This window comes from Trachinotus anak, unplaced genomic scaffold (assembly GCF_046630095.1).
Source record: "Trachinotus anak isolate AG129_WGS33_773 ecotype Australia unplaced genomic scaffold, CSIRO_AGI_Tana_v1 ptg000002l, whole genome shotgun sequence".
NCBI lineage: Eukaryota > Metazoa > Chordata > Actinopteri > Carangiformes > Carangidae > Trachinotus > Trachinotus anak.
Genome location: NW_027273853.1, coordinates 18,901,048 through 18,924,511, shown reverse-complemented (window position 1 = coordinate 18,924,511; position 23,464 = coordinate 18,901,048). Strand labels below are relative to the sequence as shown.

The window sequence follows — 23,464 nt, the reverse complement described above, 5'->3', positions numbered from 1 at the left end:
CATATTGTCAGAACTAAAAAAAAAAAAAACCTGGCACACATAACTCTAAGTCAGCCCTCGGATATGAATGAGTTGAACACCCAAAATAAAATGCCAACAAGGGTTAAGTCATTATCATGGCCATCGTGTTTCTTACCTATACCTATACCTATACCGTAATGACCCCAGCTTCCCATTTATTATTATCTATCAGCAATTTTTTTTTTTTTATCTAACTCTCAGCAAAGCCCAAAACACATTTAAACCTTTGCTCTGCCAGAGTTGAATCAGAAACCTTAAACTTTTAGCTACAGGTAAAACAAGCTACCATGCGACCCAAACATGCTAACCCATTATTCCACAGATTAGAAGAAGCTGGAAAAAATAGATTTAATCTATAAACCAAATAAAAACTACCACAGTTAGCAACCAACAGTGATTTAAATACATTTTAAGGTTTATGTACTTACATTCTTCATACCGAAGTATTGAAGCTTAATGTATGGAATGCATTCACCTGAGAAAAAAAAAAATCTGCTGTTTTTCTGAATTAACAAGATTATCTCAGAATCCTGGGATAATGATCTCACCAATTCAGAAAATCCCCATCACAATTTCCTAAATTTTCAGATTGCTTGTTCTGTACAAACCACAACTAAAACCCAAAGCTATTCTGAAAACCATCAAATCCTGACATTTGAGGTGCTGAAACCAGACACCAGAACTTTTTTGCTTGAAAAACAATTGTCATTTAAAAAAAAAAATATCATTAGATTTCTGTCAGTCAATTAATCTATGAATTGACTGTTTCAGATTTAACTAAAATTTCATTATCCTGGTGTTTGTAGTCATCACTGTGTATGACACTCATACAGTGAATACAGTGACTTTCCTCCCCAAAATAATAAGCTATTAAAATATATTTTAAAATCTGATTGTAAGAAAGAGATGACATACTTAGAGATGATACAGGTGTCTTGACATTCACTTTATTGTTAAAACTTGTTTTGGTATATCAGCTGCTTGTCTTTTTACACATCTTTAAATTAAAGGCAAACATATACAGCTTCATCTTCAAAAACCATGCAGCAGTGTAAACATGAGGTCTACCAAGATAAAAAGTCATACAACTACATCATACTGGCAAAGTCTGTGATAACAAACCTGTCATGTCAAAAGTAAGGAAGCATTTTGTCTGTTTCACTTCTTTAAATCAGCAAAGCTTTAACTTAGTGCTTATCATTTGCCACATTCAGCTGGTAAATACCAGCATGCATGTCTCAAATAGTTTGTTGCGTGAATAAAGAGGTTAAAACATGGGAAAAAATAAATATGATGAACTGACAACATAATAACAAAAATGCATTCCTACACATGACAGCCCCACTGCCCTTCATAAGTATTACTCCAAGAGAAACAATAATGTCCTACTGTACTGGAGAGACAACAACCCACTGAGCGATTCTGCACCACATCTTGACAAGGCAACAGCTGCAACACCACAACAACTTTACAGTTTGCTGATAAACGTTTAGAATTTGTCCTGATCTGACAAAAGGTTACCAAGGTAGTTAGGAATTGGTTAGTTTGAACGAAAGGGCTAGTCATGGAGTGCACAACAGGGTTGAAATACAGTTACCCCACTCTTTTAAAACACAAGAAACTGGAAAAAAGTCACCCACTGGCTACACACTGTGTCACATTCACCTCAGACACACACCCTGCCCTGTCAATCCCTCACTTCAACAGCAAACTTACTACCCACCAACTCATCAGGGTCACATGACATTGTACTGCACCTCAACTTCTTCTACTGTTGCACATATACACGCCAACATAAGCACTTCCAATGCTGCAGCCAGCAGCACAGAATACTAGGCCAAGTTAGTAAAACCTGAGTAAGAAAACAACAAACACGCACACATAAACATGATCTGCCTTTGTCGCTATGTCATAAAATCATAGCAGCTAAAAAGAACAAACACACTGTGCACTTGAGTCAGAAAGGCATTGGTTGGACAGCAGCAACAGTTCTGTCTTCTGCATTGGTATCCAGAATCACACTGATGCAGGGTCATTTCCCAGATCAACCTTGAGTATTTATAAGTCTTGATATTATAGCTCAAAAATTTTACTCTGATAGGCTTTTATCACTGGATGCAACTGTTCAACCTAAAGAAACTACACCATATGAAATTAATGGACACCACACTACATACAATTTGTTATGATATTTTACATCGAGTTTGCTGCTTGGACCAGTTACACCTGACTCAGGTGCTGCAAGTGAGGAGACTAGAAGAAACTTGAAAATACAAAAAGAATTCATAGGGTTTTCCAAAACTGGGACAAAGGCTAGTAAAAATATTGCGCCATCTCTCAACTTAAAACGTGATTCAAATCTGCGATGATGCTACTGAACAATCTTTTAGCTGAAATGTCTCTTATTGTGGTAATACAGAATTGATCTTAGACTAGAGCGGCACTAATTTTCTTCTCCCTTTCTGCCCTATTTTTACATTAGTGGGTCACTAAGGCACAGGCGTGTACAGTCCTTTGAATAAAAACTTTGATCTGCGCACTACCTGAACCCAATACCACCAGAACCTCACCCTGCCTATACATACAGTACACATAAATGCCTCACAAACATTGACAGTAATGTTTCCAAATACCTCTCAATATCAATTAACTTAAAAATAACCCAAAATCCAACATTTGATTCTGTACAAGCTTCAGGAAGAATACGTTTTGCTAAAAATAGCGTCTTATGTTTTTCCACACATGTTCAGGGCAATCACTTGGCTTTCTTGTCAAGCTGGAAGAGATCAAGAATATCCAGCATGGCCTGTTTGATGTTGGCGCCAAAACGGTGCGAGTCCTGAAATGGAGCAAAAAGTAGAAAACAAGATTTCAAAAAGTGTTTTGGTAAAATAATGGACATAATCTTAATTCTGTGGAAAATTGGTGAACTTACAGTTTCTGGGCTTGAGTGTTTGCTGGAGATGTGGAAGTTGATGAGGTTCTCACCAACAATGATGTATGAGACACCATAACCATCATCAGCCACCTTTTGGATACAAGAGTCAAACAAAAAAAAAAGAACAGTGAGTTGTTTCACAAGAACGTGTGACATGTACATAGATGTATGTAGATGTTTTATTTCCTAATTCAAGATGTACATAAAAACAGGTGGATGGATACATACTTATTGCAACATGCTATCCCTTAGTGACAATCAAACAAATATTTATGATGGATTGACCCATCCATAAAGGACATGAATGCATGACTTAATGTTTTTCAGTCTTCTCTCCGTCTTTAAAAGTTACTGTCAAAACTGATGGAAAACTCACCGGACCAAATCCACCCCCAGAGGACACATATTCTGGGTGTCTGACCAGGTCAAACAGCTCAACCTGTTGCAGAGGAGTCTGACTGGTAGACAGCCTCCACGGCTCAGACAGCACCTAAACATAAAGGTAACATGTTTAATTCACTAGTCAAAAAAAACAGCATTACTGTATTCTCAGCTCATGTGACTTTTTTTTTTTTGGTTTATTTGACTCATCTTTAAAAATCTAAAAAAAATGTCTTCACTGATGGATTTCTGCACAAGATTACTCCAATAATCTTCCTTCGGTAATTTAAACACTAAGCTTAATTTACAACTAGTCCAAACAAAATTCAAAAAACTCAGCTTGATTTGTAAGGCCCCTTTAGCCTTGATGGGAGTGGAGAACCAAACCTTAAAAACATCCTCTATACTGCAAACCTGCCAAATTTTCATCACTGTGTGAAGTAATAAGCAGATGCAGTCAGACAATAAGCAGCGACTGTAAATAAACAGGAAGACAGGTCCCAGTCTGGGCTGATTCACATGAACAAGATGACAAGGGTCAACATGAAACTTTAAGAGCAGAAATCTCACAATAAATTTGACACTTCATACCTCTTTGAGAAAAGGTGAGTCTTCTCCCAGGTATTTGGAAACCACATAGAGACAGAAAAGGTGGCGATCAATGCCCTGTCCTGTCATAGCCAAACGGTACATGTTTTGATGCTTCTCTGCGGCCACTTTGAGCAACTTGAGGCGCTCTTCTCTCTGAATGGACAAGAAAGAGACAAAAATGAAACAACTGAAGAGCGTGATTCTGGTTGCATGATTAACAAGAAGTAAGTCACAATGTAACCAGAGGAGAGGTGTTGCTTCTGTTTGGCCTTACCGTCTCATCTCTGATCATGGAACGGACAAAGGTACAGGTTTCTACCGTGCAGGAGCGCACAGTTTCTGTTCGGCCCTCACGGAACAAACGCGTCATGGAGGCTTCATACGTTAGGCAGAACTTCCCTTTGTCCTACAGAGAGAGAGAGTTTGTGTTGGCATGACAAAAAAGAGACACCACAGGGAGTTATTTTACTAATTGTAATTCGGTTAACATTAGGTTATTGAAGTGATTGAAGTCAGTGAATTTTAGGAGGCTTACATTTTTACTTACGAGGAATTAACTAAATAATATAAGTACAATGAAACACAATATCTTATAACCTAAACTACGTAAAGGAATTATCTGATGTCAAATGCCAGTTTGCCAGAGGTTTGAAACAACAGCTTTGATTAAATAATTTAGTGACAGAGTCCGACAGTCTTCAGTGGTCTGCTGTCCAGTCAAGTTGTGACTGCCCTCTGCTGGGATTTAAGAACAGTGTGCCTGGGCTGTATCCAGTTCTGCTCTGCATAAAGCTCTGGCACATATCCTGACAAAGTGTTATCCTCAAATGTTAATAATCTAAAAAAAATTGGTTAAACATTATATAATAAAACCGTAGTCTTCTGCAATGCAATATGATGCAATGCAGAACTACAGGGAAAAATAGTAAAACATTATAATATTATAATATAATATTTTCAACATTTCAATGTTGGTATTTTAAATACACCTAAAATTATATGCAAGCCATTTAGGGGTCATGAAATGTCAAATAAATGAATGTGTACAAGAGTAACAAAAAAGTTACAGTTTGTTCTAAGAAACCACTGAGATGAATGTACGAACCCTGTAATGGGCCAGCTGTAGGGCGATCTGGATGAAGGCATCGGGACTGGTGCGGCACTTCTTAATGAGACCCTTGCCAAACTCAGTGAAGGGGAAAATGTGACAGTCCACGTCATCTGTCAGAGTCCTGGCTACTGTCAGAGAGCTCTGGATGACTTCCTGGCACTAGAGGAAGGAACAGAGTTGTATGTTAGATAAAATGGATGTAGTATCAGTGACAGTATACTCATAACACCGCACTGTTATTACGAAAACTATTAACTTACGTCTATTAAGCAATAACTACTATAACTTACATAACTCATTTTAATTCCACTTTTTAAATTTCAAATATACACTATCTGGTAGGCTTATTTATCAAAACATCCCAAAATTTAAGTCATAAGGTGCTAACATTGGTGCACATTGATCAAGCTACCAGCAGAGGGAAGCCAAGGCCTGTGAATAGCAAAATCTCAGCTACAATGTTCCAGTATGAGAGATGTTCTAGCAGTCTGACCTCTGCAGGGATGTCCCACTGCAGCCTCTGAGGACCTGGCAGGTTGGGGTGGGGCTCCCCACAGCAGTGACCATCCTCAGTGTATCCCAGCTTAACAGGGTCCATGGAGAGCACATGCTGCAAAACAGTCATGTTTTAATGTGACTGACTTCATTAAATGGCAGACAAGAAATTGACTCATTGCTCTTTAACTTTGGTCTTTAAAATTTCAATTCTTTAAGTATAAACATTGTGGCAAACAAAAAATAAAAGCTTTTTTTCATTGTTATAAAGGGTTTTTCCCTCATAGAGAATTACAAGGCAGCCGCCGCCATCTCTCTTGCGGTTGCCCTGTATCGAAATTAGGTGGGATTTTACCTGGTTTTAAACTAATGCCTGAGACCTGGAATAATTAAAGTTTATGTATTTAATATATAATTAAATAAAGACAACAACGACAGAAAAAGCCTGTCAGAATTTTTCTTCTTTTGTTGTGGACATTGGGGCAGTGTTTGTCTTTTCTCACTGTAAAACTATAATAATTTTGGAAAACTGACAAAACAAAAATAAACAAAATACAATAAACATAGAAAATGTTCTGGGTGAAAGAAAAAGACTATTAATTAATCATTTAATTCAGTCTTAAAATGTCATGAAAGTGTGACAAATGCACAAGGTGACATCTCCTAAACTGTTAGCTTATTATTGTCCTTGTATAAAGCCCTCGGGATTCACTAGAACTCCTACAATATTTTGCTTTTACTAAGCGTTTGCTTGAACTAGTTGAAGACACAGTGCACAGGCACATGATCAGGATGGCACTCCCTTCGCCTTATGTCGAGCCAGGACAAACCCTAATTCGGCTTCTTCAACAAAACCTGATTTTATGGTTATGCCAGACGACCAGGTAATTTTTTACTAAAACATTTCTTCTAAAGAAATTATGTGACAGTGTGATAATTACAAAAGGGTTCAAACTAAACAGACGTACCTCCCACAGATGACCAATGATTGGAGCATCTGCCCAGGAATGCTCTGCGTTCAGACCCATGGTGCCGTTCTTAAACACTATCAGGTTAAAGGATTTGTCAAACCACCTGAATGAAAACAAAAGATTAGGACCTTTAGTTTTTTGATAAATGCACTTGTGCCACACACTCTTTGATAATCAGCAACAAATACATCAAGTTTATCTGTCCCACCTGTCATAGCACTTTCCATGGAGCAGAGACTTGGCATAACTGTCCAGAGACTTGACTGGATTTTTCTCATCGAAGCGCTGCTCGGTGTCATCAAGGGTTACAAAGAAGGCCGCCTTCTCAATGGCGTCTAGAGATTGCTTGTTCTTACCACGGCTGAAGTAGGTTTCACGGGCCTTTGCCCATGGGGTCCTGCATAATGTTAAAGAACAGGTAACAGGAAGTGTGTGAACCCTTTCTGTCATTTTACAGTCTAACAGGCACAGACAAGTCAGTGCATCATCAGGCCTGCATGTAAGTATCTCGTCATCTCTATGAGAAAAGTGTGATGTGTGGGATGGAGGCACACTACATTCATTGCATTTCTGTGGTCAATGCTACACTCTTTACTCGCTCCAAAGACTAAAAAGTCACACATCTGGGTTGATATTACTGGCCAACCTTAATCACAGATATCAGCACATTTGTCAGCCAATGAGTAACAACAATCTACAGCACAGAAAAGCCACAGACAGTCTATGTCTGGGGTCATGCAGAAACTGTGTTGACATCATATAATTTGTCCAGTGTTTTTTTTTTTTCCCCAACTGCAAAATATCACACTCAGTGCATGTCTTGGATACAGTTCTTTGATGGCAAATTTAAGTGCGCTTTATAAAAAAATGTTGGTTATATCTTTATTTGAAAAGCTGATATCTAACCCGATTTTTAAAATATTGATACATATTGATGGATATCTCACCAGACCAAATATTGATACCTGCTAAAAAATGCTATTTCACTTGGCTCAGTTCTCACTCCACTGTATACACCCAGTAAACTAACACTGTATAATCATTGCCAAGAAAGCAAATTACCACCTCATTGAATTTAAATTACAATATTATTTTTATGTGTACAATATTACTATACTTCCTGTTGTGGTACTATACAAAATGTAAATTGTGTAGCCTAATCAATCAAGGCCCGCAGCTCACTCTGTAATACCACCCACCTGTCCCCTGCAGTAAGTGCAGCTAGTGTCTCCTCTCCTGGCAAGGGCTCTGACTTGTCCGACAAGATCCTCTCCATCTGCTGCTCAATCTCCCGTGGCAACAGCAGGCGCCCATCATAAAACATCCACACCTTGTAGAAACGGCCCTTGTGATACACAGCTATGTGTTTGCTCTCATTCATGTGCTGAAGGGTGTCTGGGAGAGAGGGACCAATGGTAAGGCGGGAGGAAAAAAGGAAAAGAAAGACAGACAATTGGAGCTGTGTTGTTTATGGTGTCAGGTAGAGTAGATTTATGTGCTTGCACATTTATCTTGGTGGATATTATAATTTAAGATTGTATCTAATCTAAATGTTGTTGCTGCCAAGATTCTTAAGAAAAATAAGTGCAGAAGAGGACAGCACTTCAAATGGAGTATAAATGTCACAGCATTTCATTTCTGGGAGTAATAGAAGTGTTAGTGACCAGTTCTTGGTCCCAGAGGTAAAATGATGTGATACTCAAAATACTTAGTTTAGGGCTTATATGAAGTTATATTAGTTTGAAGGGAACATAACAACTTATTTCAAAGTGATGTTATATGATGGGGGAGACTATCCATTTCAAAATCTAAAGCAGCTTGAAATGGGAAGTGCAGGAAGTGAGATGAAAAGGAAAAGTAATTTGGGAACAGGGCAGGTGGGATACAATGAATTGAGGCAATGTTTGTTTGAACAGCAATATGCACAACCAAGATAAACCAGTTCAAAAACATTGTCTGCATCTCAGATACAAATGTTTGACATTGTTTTGTTGAGGCTCATAATGTTCAAACAAGCATTGCCCTTTTTACAGAAAAGAGAAGGGTGACAATACTTACGCTAGAAACAACCCCAAGAACAACCACCACCTCACGTCCAGGTAATACAGGGCCTACTGTGCTTCCTCTAGCACATGAATACACCTCCAGCAATGTGACTATGAATAGCTACGATCAGTAGCTCCCATCTTTCTGTCTAACGCAACCTACAAATACTAACTATTACAACCTGACGGATTTCATACTCATTTCACAACATCTGAATTATACTAAAGTCCGTAACACTATTACAATACAATTACAGTATATAATTCAATAAGCAAAAGCTTATTTCTCAAAAACACAAAATCTCACTATTTTCTCAAGAAATTCAATTAAGTTAAAATGAGTTATAATTCACCTCTGTCCTCCACTGTCACAGTTAAAAGCAGTCTGTCAGGACCCACAAGCCTAAAGTCTCAGTAATGTACACATTATGTAATGTCTCATATTTACATGACACCACAGCTCCAGGTCTTGAGGCATCCAGCTTTGAGCTTTAATCTTGAATGGGTCCTTGTATTGGTTCTTGTCACTTTATATCATGAAACTTCTGCAGCAGTATAGCTTCCTGCCCTCACAGAGTTCATTAATTATATATTTAGATGACACCTTCCCATGAGCATCATCCAGGAGTAAAGGTGATTATTGTATGTCAGTATCTAACTACAAACTATCAGGAAAGCCCAGCAGTTTAACATTTCCAGGTCTTACCTTAACACCATTGCTGTGTCGCCTTCTCAAACACTTTCAGTCACATGCAAATTAGTCCTTAACATGTGCATAGACCAGTACACATGCATTATTAATTCACTGAGATTATATTCTTTACAATTACAAAAGAGAAGGGAAAAAAATGTACCAAGGAGAAGTACAACAGGAGTAGTGTGATGAGGAAGCACTTCTAAAGACTCTACCTGTGTCTACACCTGGGACACGACTGGTGTTGAACATACGTTCGTATTGGGCTGAGCACATGGGAATAGTGTGTAGGAGCATGAGCTGAAAAGCAAAAGGGGAGAGTCAAACACAAAGATGACAAACTAATTCACTAAAATCCCAAGAGAGCAGCAGCGGGCATACACACACATACCGGGGCAGGAGCATGGATGAAGTGGAAAGGGAGTAATGAGGATTGGTTTGATAAGCAGTCTTAAGGAGCAGGAGAGACCTCAGAAGGCTGCCAGGGAGGGAGACATGAGCAGGGTCCAGAAACCAGTGGCCTGCCAGCTCAATGCCAACAGCAAAACCCTGATGTAAGGGTGGGATTTGAACTGAAATGCAACTACTTTCAGGATATTCAGACTTGACAAATTACTTGAACTAATCTAAATATTTCTGTCTATGAAGGGTAGATTTTTTTCAGGGCTGTGCTGTTGAGAATGAGTCTTGGAGTCAGGGTTTCCAATGGCTGTTGCCATACGAGTGGCTAGGGTCACAAGGTAGAGGGTCAGAGGGCACGACGGAGATGTGCCCTCCTCTTACCTGTCTCCAAACCAGGGATGCGGGTGGTGTTAAACATCCGCTCCCACTGAGCCGAACACAGAGGAACCTTGTTCGCCAGCAAGTATAGCTAACGCAGCGTCCGACACAGCGAAGGGATAAAACAGTAACAGAGACAACTGAATGTAAGTGTATAACACAGCAAGCTCATGCATTGGTGTTTGTGTATACAGTCAGAGATCAGTGTGTGTTTATACAACATGTTGTAGAGTGTGTGCCAGTATTGTGCAATGGTAAAAAGAATTTACACTTAAGCATCATGCAGACTTGTAAAGGAAAAGGACTGACGAGGGTTGCAGGGAAATCACTAATATTCATTAAGCCTTATTCACTAAGCTTCACTCAGAAAATGCTTGTGAGCTTGAGATCACAGCTGTGCTTTAATTAAAACAAGCAGAAAGCACAGTGCATGGCTCATTCCAAAGTAAGAGTTAGACACATTGAGCTGTGGGCAGCATCAATTGTCTGCCTCATCACAGGTGAAATTGTGGATGACAAGCTTACTTTAAGCACACAAGAACAGGTTGTGAAAGATAAGCAGCTGTTAATGTAAACTTTAAAGACAAACACACTATGATAACAGCTAATAATCAATAAATTATAAACGAGTTAAACATTGACATGGGATTGATATGATCAAACAGGCACTAATGTATTTTCCTATCACAGCTTAAACAAAGTCTATAGATTAACCAGGGTTCAACAAAAGTATTTCAGAAGAAGTGAAACAGGGAGAGAGAAGAGCTCTTTACTCACTGGTTTGATCTGGGCTCTGTCCAGTTTTCTCCTGTAGAGCATGATGGCATGGATGGCATTACCTGCTCTTGCAGCCTGAATGGAGGTGGGGAACACATATAGGAAATCCTGGACAAAAGGAGATTCATATTAACAAATCAGTAGTCAGTCATATTTCATCCCACATGTTAAACTGTCCTGGTAAACACATCAATGTAAGACAAGATAAATGCCGAAAGAAGAACTACCCTGATGTTACTGGGTGATCCATCCATAGATTCTTTGTTGTTATTTTGATCAAGTACTGCATGCATATATATAGTATCTACCATGACCTGCTATTCCCCGTACTAAGTCTATCTACTTTGACAGCTGTGTTACTGCGATATGATTTTGTAAGCAAGAGCAGAGATGCAGTTTTCTAAGCTGAAAAACATATATTTTGATAGTGCTGATTGCTTGATAAGCAGTGGCCCATGCCTGCCCTGCTGCAGGAACAATCCAGTTTACTGTCTCACCCACTGAGACAGAAACCTGTCAGTTTCCCGCTTACTTAACCTGTTGAGGTCACCGGGTTCATGATCACAAATCTGACACAGATTTGGAGCAAACTGTCCACTCAATAAACAAACATTGTAATAGAGTGATCATAGCTTTGTCAGCCAAGACTATGGCTGTAGAGGTGTTTAATGTCCCCTGAGACACTACCACAGTGTATATATCTACACACAGACGGATGGGGTTTATGCCATCGAGTGTGTATCCTTACCTTACATAGGAAAACATTTACTACCCATGCGCATAGTTATCACACATGAGATTAGACTGGTGGTATTCCATAAGAATATTAATATCCAAGGGCTTTTTCAACAAATTCTCTATATCACTACATGAATGCAAGATGATGTATTCAGTCACATCAAAGATTCAATTTAGTAAGTTCGGGTAAAGAAAGAAGCTACAACTGTACTTCCAAGATACAGTTAGAATTATTTTTCAATATTTACTCATACAGTTTGTAGCTCAGTCTAAGATGTGTTTAGATTAGCTGTCATGTGACTGTAGTTAAAGTGCTCATGTTACTACACATCACCAACAGTGTGGTATGTCAAACAGATGTCAGTTTAAAAATGGTGGTGTCTGGAGATGGCATAGGTCACCATAGCTCTTGTGACAAATTATTCAGAAATGACAGATAAACAGTTAGTAATTAAAGGAGAAAATAGCCTTTGTATATAACTCAATTAACAGTTGTGTTTGGGGTCACAATGCTGCAAAAGGGCCACACTCACATAATAGTATCAAAAGCTTATGGAATTTACTCTGGTGGCACCAGAAAAACAACAAACACATACCTTTGGTAAATCAATAACCAAACCTACATAGAGAAGCTTATTTTTTCCTCTTCAAACAAAAGACCGCACTGCAAACAGAGACTCGGGTAGAGATGTCTTACCATGGCATAATAGTTGCTGTTGACCATGATGGGCCCACGACCTCTGAGGTAAATATATTCTTCCCACCAGTCACTGACCTGTGCAATATGAGAGAGAGTGTAGAAAGAAACAGAGGGTGACATTATCAGAGACACTGCTTGAAGCTGAATCAAGACCCCAGACAGTGAAACTGTCACAAAAGAGTAAATTAGAGGGGAAGAGAAAGGAATTATTTTTGACTCACATAGTTGGAGGCCCACCAGGACTTGAGTTTGAGGTACCACTGCAACCTGGGTCCCAGGTTCTTCTCAAAGTCTTTAGCCAAGCCCTTCATCCGCTCATACTTCTCATCATCCATCAGTGGGCGCACTGAATCCAGGTACTGTAAGGGATGCAAAGTAACAAGGAGGGATGCAAAGTAACAAAGAGTGAGGCAAAGTGTGACGAGTTTTAAACAAGTAGAGGCCAGACAGGCCAGAAAAACTAGTCATCTATTCTTTCTCCCCTGACAGATAAGGACAGAAAGGCAAAGGTTTGTTTAGTCGCTCTGCTTTAGGGGACAGAGAGGAGGGAAAAAGACAATGACCTGATGGAAAGTGTGAACTGACAAAAATTAAAACCTAAATTGATTTTTGTTTGAACTGGTTATTCATGTGGCCAGATTTGGAGTCTTGGTGAAATCTACAGAGATGTGACTAGGGTCATTGTGAAGTTGAGTGGAATTTCATTGCTTAAAGCAAGAATTTGCTCACTGCTCAAACAGAGCCCTTGGTTGCATGACAGAAATAAGCATTTACAAGAAGTTCAATAGTATTAAATGGCTTTTTATCTTTATCCAGGATCATTGTGAACAATCAAGGAAATGTACACAAAGCACTGGTTCAAGAGGAAGTGACATGACAGGGGGAAATTACCCTTCTGCAGGTGTCCTTGATAGAGGGAACAGGTAACCGTGGCAGGGAGTTCTGGAAACTGTAGAGCATTGGCTTCCTGCCAGAGAACACCTTCACTAATATCTGAGCAATAAGAACAGATAAGAGAGAGGACAGAGGACAAACGAAATTCTAAGTAACTGTGCGTTTCACTTGAAAACCTGCAATGTATGAGCCAAAGTGCAAACACGTAACTGGAGGGCTAAATTATAAGGACCAAAGTAGCACTTATGGTATGGTATACATCTTACATAGGAATTAACTATGACTGGGTATTTTTAAGACCTACATCAAAAGGAAATCAATGTCATACAGCAATGCTTAGTGGGTGTCACACCAAATTAATTTAACAAGTGAAACAAGTGTATAATAATGTGCACAGTTTATACAAATGTATTATAAATTGTGACAATGTCTTTTATACACAAGGACAGAAACTGCATTATTTACTCATGTGGGAAACAACACCACTATGACATTGCAGTACGACTGTGTTATAAAGTCTCTTGAACACAGGAGCACATTCATTAGCTCACCATCCATAGACGAGTAGACCAGGACAGAGAGCCATGGCGTGCATACATCCAGCCATGCCATGACAACAGGCACTTTAGGACATTCCTCATAATCATGATTATGGTGACCCACAGGCCCGTGCCCACCAGAACTCCTCCAACTATCTTCTGACTGTCTGTGGACATATATTGGCTGTGGACAGAGAAGGGAAAACAAAGAGGGTGAGACTAGAACAAAGACACAGAGGGGGAGAATATAGCAGTAGCAAATCAACCCTTTCTCATTTAACAGCACAGTAGAAACATAAAAGAATGGGAGATTATTCTTTCTCACTTCAGAATCATACCAATATTATGGGTGGGACTTAAAAGTGGGTCTGTCAAGAATGAGATATTATTCTAGTAAATTAATTTTCTAACTTAAAAGGAAACAAGAAGAGTAAGCTCATATGGTAGGTATATTAGGGTAATAACACTGGCCATTTCAATTACAAGTATGAGCAATTGATCTAAGAGAGTGTGCACAACAACAACACAATGGAAACACTGGACAATAAGTGTCATATAGCAGCTGCCAGTCTTAGCTCAGTCCAAAGTCAACAAAGTCACATTAAACCATCACTGATAAACAACGCATATCATTTATCTTGACAGGAATACCCCACACACACACACACACACACACACACACACACACACACACACACACACACACACACACACACACACACATACACACACACACACACACAACATCACTGATCAAATGTCAACAGAAAAATACTAAACTTTTATTACTCAGTGTGGCCAATGGCACAGATGATACATTTTACTAACTTTAGAAAAAAGCTTTTATTTATCTTTGTCAACAGTGTAATAGCACATATGTACTTGTGAAAAATTTCAGACATTTCTGAGAGTAACAACCACATCCTTCACTTGAGGGAAAATCCCAAGCATTGTTGATAAGGCATTAAAGCCTTATATGGACAGGAAGTGTTTGCACAATATCTCTAAACAAGATCGATATGTTAGCAAACATGAAGATGGGGTGTGGAGGACAGGACAAAGAACAAAATGTGATTTTGGAATGAGATCAATACTAACAATAATCAAATCAATTACTTTACAGTCTGTAACTACACTTTGAGCTGCTACTGATGGGGGATCTGAAGAAACACGCCTACGCGTTGCCTTGTAAATACCTGAGGCATGTGCTTAATTTGTACAGATGTAGTAAAAAAAAAAAATTCCACTGTCATTGCTATGCATTTTTCAAGATGTTGAATCTTGTCTCATGTTTAATCTTTTTTTCCATGTCTATTACCTTTTATTGCGAAATACCAACTACAGAACCTGGCCAATCCCCTGCTATGTTTGTTCAGAGGCTTACTCTATACAACTGTGCCAAACTGTGGAGAAATAAGCATGGTGGTTATGTCTAGACATAAATACAGCTCTTTGATGTTCCACATTGTTTTATAAGGCCAGTAATGGAAAAACGCCCACAACTAACACTGTGTCATGTAAGGACAACACGTCAAGATACCAGTGGCCTTACCTGATAGGTACGTGTTGGCCCAGCTTGGCAATCAACCCCAGAGACGGATCCAGTTGTTTATATTTATTGTAGGACATGTAGGACACAACCACTACCATGAACCCAGCAGGGCTGCCTGGGTACACACCAGTCATCACCCCATTCTGTGGGTAAAGTAAACCAAATGGGGGGGGGGGGGTCACAGAGCACAGCATCAAGGTCACAGAGAGCAAAGAATTTATAAGTCTATAGTTTATAAACTAATTTATTTATTTATAAACTTACTCACTAATTTCATAACATTTCATATCACAGTGTTTCCCCTGGTGATACATGTAAGCTTATCATTAATAACCAACATCTAAACAAAAGATAAAGTTGAATGTGTGAAAATGCTAGCAGGTCTTTGGATTTGAATGGCTCAGTATGACTGTGTGTAAAGAGACAACTAGGCCAAAGGTTAGGACACAAAGAACAGACAGGAAGGTTACTGTCACTGCTGGCTGTTTGTGTGAGAGTGGGTGACCTTCTAGTGTGAGTGAGTTGATGTAATCCAGCAAACAGAGTAACAGCAGAACCGCAATCAGTACATAAAAACAGTATTATGGGGGCCCTTCTGATGCTGCTTATTAACAGAGAACAGAAATGAACAGAAACAGAGTAACAGCAACCTCGGTCAAAGATCAGCAAAATTTTCCCTACACTGTACAGAGACCCTCTGGACTTTGTTCTCCCACATGTCAAACAACTCTCACCTTGAAGCGAATGAACCTTTTCTTCCAGGAGTGGAGGCCAGAGAGGTAGATCTGGCGTAGAGCCTCGTGGCACAGCTGTAGGTCGATGCCATCAGGGGTGACGGTGAACTGAAAGGCCACCGCCTGGTGCGCTTCTGCCATGGTGGCTACTACTGTACAGGGTCACTGAGGAAAAGGAAAGTTCAAGATAAAGTAAGTGAAGTGGAAGATTCAAGAGAGTTTACATCAAAGATAAAAGGTGTACCTCAAAAAAACACCGATGCACCCATATTTTAACCCACAATCTTTTCTCGCTATATGGTTATTCATCACAAAGTTATCGTAACATACTGACCACACAAATCATCAGATCACAACAAAAAACAATTATAATCAACACATCTGATACCTGGATGAGGTTGTAAATAATTGTTGTAAGGAAACTATTGGAACAATCTTTCATGCTGACCAGTTCCTGTCACGGTTGCTTGTAATCAATGGTCCTTATTCCTTGACAACACTTTAGGCTACCTGATTTAATCAGTTTAAGCTCTTTGTAGGGTAATGGCCTCTGAGAAGTAATGGATTCTTACTGGGTTTGAAAACAACACTGAGGTAGAGTTAATACTAAGTTAGACACTTACTCAGAAGCATAGTATATAGGTTTAGAGGCACAATTGCAACAGTGCTAAATGAGGAATGAGGAGCAGCTCATTGAGTTACAATGATCAATGTTTCCCTGTTAAGAAGAGTCTCCTTAACGAGTTATTGTAGCCCCAAACTGGCCTAAGACTGCATTTTTGATGGACTGAATTATTGTGGTCTTCTTTGCAACTTAACTTGATTCTGTGTGACACCTAAAGTCTGCTTTTAGTGAAGACCAGTCAAGCGCATAACTGCAGCACAATGATTTGACTATGTCTCAGAGAACTATCTGCTGTGTGTCCTTTTTAAAAAGTAGTCATGTGAGAAAGCACTTTAACTTATTTATAAAAGCATAAGATCAGAAACCCTAAATACAGAAACTAACCAAAGCCCCAAACTGACAATATTTCTGCTGTTTTCATGTTAAATAAGTTTAGTAATATGGATTATTAACTATCAACATTTAACTTTCACAGATGCTGCATGTCCTTTTTTGGGGCGGGAGTATTGTAAATAATGGATATAAATCAGCTTGATGTTCATGTTTTTGTATTCAGTTACTATATCAACTCAGCTGGTTCCTGCAAGCTGATACCAAACGTGCCTGCATTGTACCACTGTGAACCTTCTATGAACTGGTTAAGCAGGTGAGGAATCTTTTCCTTTCCTTGGGTGTGGAGACAAAGGAAAACCCAGTGGGGACTGATTTTAACCAAGCAGAGATGGCATGACCATGCGTATCCTTTGTACTGCTATCTATCCCCCTCTTTCAGTAGTGGAAGACTTCTTGATGCAAAGTCTTCTGAACAGAGGATGCTCAAAAAGAAATTTGGTTCAAAGCTTGTATTTTGGCAAGTGAGCCTTGTCAGTGCTTATCTTACCGAGAATCTAAGACTGACAATTTCTTGTCCTTCTTATATTTATTAAATAGGCAATAAATAATGTTACTAATATGAAGAGATGATTGTTATTTCTTTTGTATTACCTGGTTGTGTAGATGGGGTTCAGTGAACAGAACTGCAAAGGTCTTGGCTATATATGTAAGACACTTCACATTTAATTCACCTATTTCTTACGCACCAGAGAATTATATGGATGAGATGTAAATGAACCTGTGGCAAGTAGACAGAAGGGTAATATTTTTAGGCCAATCCTGTATTTATTACAAACCACCACCAGCTGGGTGATGAAACTGTGGCTGCGGCGTTGAGAGGTAGTTTCTCTTTCCAGTTGCCTTCAATTGCTGTTGGAAATTTAAACGCCATATGAGAATACAAATGAAGTATCTCTCTAAAACGACAGGGAAAGTCTTACGCTGACCGCTGATGAATGCATTCCTAGGGATACGTTAATGTTTGGTATCTCATGACAAGGCTTCGTGGTATTAAGTTTTCCCGGCTACTACAGCATTTCTCCTTCAAAGCTCTGCTACGCTTCTAGAGGCAATGCTTTCTTTGCAGGGTCCATTTATGTGTCATTCGGTAGGAGCACTCTGAAAGCAGGACACGTCGTTTCTACCTTTTCAGTCCTCGGAAGGAGCAGCATCCACAGATCGGTGTTTCAGCAGTCAATCCCTTCCCCCAGCTACTTTCCAACATCACATGATCTACCCTGTGCTGCAGAAACTAGGGGAAAGGTCGCAGCGCTCCGCCGCTTAGATACCGGGTAAAACTGACAACGTAGTACTCACAAATCCTCCTATGCCAGCAAGTATATCACACTGTGGTTACAATAAAGCCACAAATAACATAGCTTTTGTCCTAGATATTATGTAACCGGCGTAATCGGCGTTTGTGCATTTTCTATATTTTAAAGGAGATGCAAAACGCTGTGTAACATTAATTAATAATCAAGGCAACCCCCCCTGTTTCGTATCCGCGCTGACTCAGACCGCAAACGACACATCATGGATCTCATAAAACTTTCTTCCAGTTATTACTAACCAGTCCATCACATCAGACACATCACCACCAGAAAATAAGCCCGGTAAAATGCAGGTTACATTTGTTTGCTACTATATCAAGTATCCTGCCCACGTGTTGTGTGTGAAATGATGTCAGTAGTGTGCACCACCCCACCACCATTGTCAATAAACTATAATCTCTTTATTTATCAAGATAACCAGGGTTTTCAGCCACATGTACATAAACAAACCAGCTTATCTCTTCTTCTATAAAAGCTCTTACTAAAAGGACACCATTACATACCAGATTTCACTGACCTTCACTGGCAGGTGACATTTGAACAATATCTACCTTTACTGAATTTCTCTTTTGCTACTATTACACATCATAGGCCACTGTTAGGTACAGGCATACTATACTGTATTATTACTTCATAATAGAGTTGCTTATGTACCCCCAGGTGGTTGTCAATGAATGACCTTTACTTGGACCTTTGCCTACATTCGTGTTATGCACCTGTGAACTCTACATAAACTCTAAATAAAAAGCAGTTAAGTCATTATGAAATCTTTCATGCAGATATTCAGAGGAGGCCTCCCAACATATATTTTCACAACCTGCTTTTAAAATCAAGAGCATGGCTGTGAGTGCAATAGACTGACATTTAGGTCTGACTTTTATAAGTCAGGGTTAGGGTAAGATTTGCCTTGAGACTTGATTTCTGAACGCTACGGGAAAAATAAGCTCACAATCCGCCGAGTTGTGTCAATGCGAAACTAAGAAAATCTCCCGTACGTCATGTAAACACCGCACGGCTCTACGCACTGCGCCGACAAGGAAATGCAACACACTGACATTAACGTCAACCGCATCGAGATAACGAAAGCTTTCTCAGGATTGTTTAAATCTTTTTTTTTTTTTTTCCCCAAAAGCCCTGCAGCCATATTTGCACAGCTACTTCGAAAACAGCAGAGACAGCGTCAACGCCGGCCTGACACGCAGTGAAAAGGGTTTGTTTTTTTTTTACTTACCGACCCTTTCTCTGAGCCTGAGAGAGCAGAGTTTTGTGTTTTAACGAGGATGTGGCAGGGTTTGGCTGTCGGCGAGGACTGCTATGCACTCTGCATGAATGGGAGCACAGACTTGTATACACCGCCACACTGCCTGCCCCTTTTGCTACGTCACACTTCTTTCCTCTGTGACCTACAAAACAAGTCATGGGAGAAACAGTGCCCCCTGAGGTCTCTAATGCTACATTACATCCAGGAAGTAGGCTGCATCACAGTTTATGTTGCAGCCTTATGCTAAAATTAAAAACCATTTCCCTCATCAGTCTACACTCAATACCCCACAATGACAAAGTTAAAACAGAATTTAAGAATTGTTTTTATTAATTTACTCAAAAGGAAAAACTGAAATATCACATCGACCTTTTGCTATGACGCTTGAAATTTAGCTCAGGTGCCTCCCATTTCTCTTGATCATGTTTGAGATGTTACCTACACCTTGAGTGGAGTCCACCTGTGGTAATTCAAGTGATAGGACATGATTTGGAAAGGACCACACCTGTCTATATAAGGCCTATAATGCACATCAGAACAAAAACCAAGCCATGAAGTGGAAGGACCTGCAGAGCTCAGAGACAGGATTATGGGAAGGTATAGATCTGGGGAAGGCTACAAAAAAATGCCGCATTGAACCTTCCCAGGAGCACAATGACCTCCTTTGGCAAAACCAGGACTCTTCTTAGAGTGAGCTGCCAAGCTGAGCAATTGGGGGAGAAAGGCCTTGATAAGAGAGAGGTGACCAAGAACCTAATGGTCACTCTGGCTGAGCTCCAGAGATCTTGTTTAGCGATGGGAGTAACTTCCACTAGGACGTTTTCAAGTGTCATAGTAAAGGGTCTGAATATTTGTGTCATTGTGATGTTTTTTTCTTTTTTATAAATTTGCAAAAAAAAAAATAAAAAAATAAAAAAATCTAAAATTCAGTTTTCACTTGTCATCATGAGGTGCTGAGCGTAGATTGATTTGTCTGTCAGCATATTGCAGCAACATGAAAATGTAAAACCAACTTAAGGGTTGTGAATACATTCCAAATGCATGTATAGTAAAGTATGTAGGAGGATATCAGATTAACCAATAGAAGCACATGATGTAGAATCAGTACACCATGTACTTGAGTTGTTGAGCTGTACAGGGCATGTACACACTATGAACACCTGAACTAACTATACACTGAATCAAACAGTCATAGCAGGTTGTGCAAAAGATGTTTTTCAGCTCCCATTGTGAGATACAGGTTGTGAATGCAATAAAAGCACAAGTGCACTGTATTGTACTATAATTTTGTACAGGTGTTCATTATTAGTGTGGACACATTTGGCAACTGTCGTACGAAAACCGTCACTGTAAGAACTTGGTCTAATTAGCCACAAGTGAAACAGGTGTCTTCTCCTGAGGCTGATTAGACACTTTTATCCGTCTTGCTTTTTCCCAAATGTCCAATCAGTCTCTTTGTACGGGCCACTTGTGAGTTACTCACAGCAAGTCACTTGTGCCAGTGCTGCCAAAAATGACATAACAATGCACAGCCAAACTGCAGGTGCTGCTAATGGGAACTGAAGGGCGGTTCCTGTAGGGGTCAGCAGGAGCTGTGGTACAGCACCACTTGAATTACCTAGGCCCGAGCCTCAGATCTCTCTTTTAGGTTTCTGTTTTGTTGCACCTTTTAAGATTAGGACAGGCCACACCCTTATGGAGTATGTGACTTGAGCAATCTCCTGGCACCGCTCCAGTCAACATCAACCTCTAATCAACACTAACAACTGAAAATACCTGTGTGGTTGTGCTGTGCCAGCTACTGGTCCCCACTATTTATTCATCTGTAAACCTTTCTCACAGCAGAAATAGTGATGTTGATGACATGTCATAGCAGGGAAAATACAGGTGTAGTTAACAACATTAATATAGACTGCATTCCATTTAGGTGATCCAGTTTCAAGGTTTTGGGGTCACTTCTGCTGACTCATGGCTACTAGGACACCCAAATGGAATAGGACCATTGTTAATGTTACTAGTTTCAACTGAGCTTTCTGCAATAAGTCAAATTATTCACTGTGATAAAGAGCTTTTTCACATACATCTGACTTGTCATGGTAGGAAAAGCATGGATCTCACCAACAACATTAACAATGGTTCACTTTATTCAAGTGTCCCAGTAGACTATGACAGTGTGACCATGAGCCAACATGCACAATACCAGGACCCTTAAATTGAAGCAGCTGAATGGAAGCCATGATTGTTTTTATTAGCTACGCCTGTGCATTTCCTACTCAGACTTGTCAAATATTTTAAATCAGATAAAAAGCATCACAGGACTAAAAGTACATTCAGACACAGGGGGGCACTGCTGCACACTGTTGCAGATCATGGGTCATTCCTATTCCTATTTAAACAGTATTTTGTCATTCACCTTTTACAGAAATGGTACTTACCAGTGCAGCAATAAAACAGCTGTGGTCACTCTACTCATTACATGTTTTTTTTTGTGTTACATCCTGCAATTACATGACTTGGATTCAATGGGACTTAGAGTAGAAACCACTATATCTCTATTAGAAGACATCCATTGTTGCACTGAGCTGTATGGGTTAAAGGATTCCACTCTTGCATTTACTAAGACAACACAGCAATGTAAGGTGTTATCATCAGACCCACATTTGTGTGGCGTTAACAGTGCTCTGTTAAATGCTCCAAGTGGACAGGAGTGCAACACTATATTTTATCCAGCTGCCAATTGGCAAAAAAGCTGCTTTTTGGTCCTATTTAATTTTAAAGATTTTGAAGTTGTAGCTTGCAGTTAAAAGCACATTTTAAAGTTGTATTTAAGATATCACAAAATTGTTTCCTATGATAATTGGTAAGCCACCAAAACATAAGATAAAAGAGAACAAGTTAAACATCTCTGCCATTTTTACCCAAGTACCATATGCATCTGGCCCTGAATATGAACCTTTTTTCATTTTCTCCCCTTCCCCTGAAACTGTCTAACATGACCTTGCCATGATTATGACAGCAAAACTAGAAAAGTGTAAATAAGTAGATGACAAAATATAATGCACATATTATCTACCATCATGGCATAACTTGTGTCATTTAAAGAACTTAATATTAACATAGGTAAATATTATGGTTGTAAAATTCTGGATACCCTCCTTCTCTATGTGGGCTAGAGTAGCAGCTAAACAAGTTTGATAGTTCTAGTCTAGTGACAGTGTTTTGGTCCCCAAAAATCTTTAAATTAAACATTCTGGGAAGGAAAAATAATAAGTCTGAAGTTGATCTGCAAATTGAGCCCGTTGCCTATGAAGAAAGTCACAGGGAAACCTTGCTTTATTTTAAGGGCAAGCCAAGCCAAACATTAGCTCTAAGATTAAGCACAGCCAAGCATCACCTGCAAGTCAACCGTTTATCCAACAGAGGGCACGATATGACAATTTTCTTTTTTTTTGTCAAGGAGTTCACTAGTTCCATTAATTTGCTTGCAACTATTTATTTTAAAGTTTACATACCCGTAAATACCCAAATAACATGAATGTGTCAAGCTACAAGAAGCTAACATTACAATGACCCCAGTTGCTAACTATCGTTCAACTCATTCAATTACCTATGACCTATGTCAGCTAGCAAAACCTCATCTTAAAACATCAGTACAAAAGGGGAGGGAGGGAGTGAAGCTCCTTTATCAATTGAATTTAAGGGTTGGAAACGCAACAACAACAAAAAAAACACACAGTAAATGATGATGGCTTACCGTCTTTTAGGCCGACTTTTCCTGTACTCCGCCTGAGAGAAGAGGCGCGCCTCCCCCCGCCGCGTCCTGCTGTCACTGGTGTGCCGCCCGCCAGACAGCTGCGACCTGCCCGCAGCATGTGGAGGTGGGCTGGAGGGGTGACTCCGTTTGACCAGCATCG

General features: G+C 39.6%; 1 protein-coding gene across 4 annotated transcripts; it reads right to left on the bottom strand.

The window, feature by feature from the left end:
- Positions 1-946: 946 nt before the first annotated feature.
- cpt1ab (carnitine palmitoyltransferase 1Ab (liver)) lies at positions 947-23,444 on the bottom strand. 4 transcript variants are annotated; one of them, XM_071503651.1, is made up of 19 exons: positions 23,305-23,444; positions 15,962-16,126; positions 15,228-15,370; positions 13,688-13,859; positions 13,134-13,235; positions 12,464-12,601; positions 12,240-12,317; positions 10,805-10,912; positions 10,031-10,118; positions 7,708-7,903; positions 6,717-6,905; positions 6,506-6,611; positions 5,536-5,652; positions 5,037-5,201; positions 4,206-4,337; positions 3,932-4,084; positions 3,336-3,449; positions 2,957-3,049; positions 947-2,860 (listed from the first exon to the last, which is right to left on the bottom strand). In XM_071503651.1, the coding sequence occupies exons 2-19, from the start codon at positions 16,100-16,102 to the stop codon at positions 2,777-2,779; spliced, it is 2,319 nt and encodes a 772-aa protein (XP_071359752.1). In that variant the 5' UTR covers positions 16,103-16,126; positions 23,305-23,444; the 3' UTR covers positions 947-2,776. The 4 variants fall into 4 exon arrangements, with proteins under 4 accessions (XP_071359752.1, XP_071359743.1, XP_071359767.1 ...); XM_071503642.1 differs by lacking the exon at positions 23,305-23,444 and adding an exon at positions 19,521-19,679; XM_071503666.1 differs by lacking the exons at positions 10,031-10,118; positions 23,305-23,444 and adding exons at positions 9,463-9,547; positions 19,521-19,679.
- Positions 23,445-23,464: the final 20 nt, after the last annotated feature.

Bases quoted from the DNA above. Each gene is read 5' to 3' on its own strand.
- cpt1ab (XM_071503651.1), bottom strand. From the start codon at position 16,102: ATGGCAGAAGCGCACCAGGCGGTGGCCTTTCAGTTCACCGTCACCCCT. The intron at 5,653-6,505 runs GTACGTCTGTTT...ACTGTTTTGCAG, and splicing joins TCATTGGTCATCTGTGGGAG to CATGTGCTCTCCATGGACCC. The intron at 4,085-4,205 runs GTAAGGCCAAAC...TTGTCCATTCAG, and splicing joins CCATGATCAGAGATGAGACG to AGAGAAGAGCGCCTCAAGTT.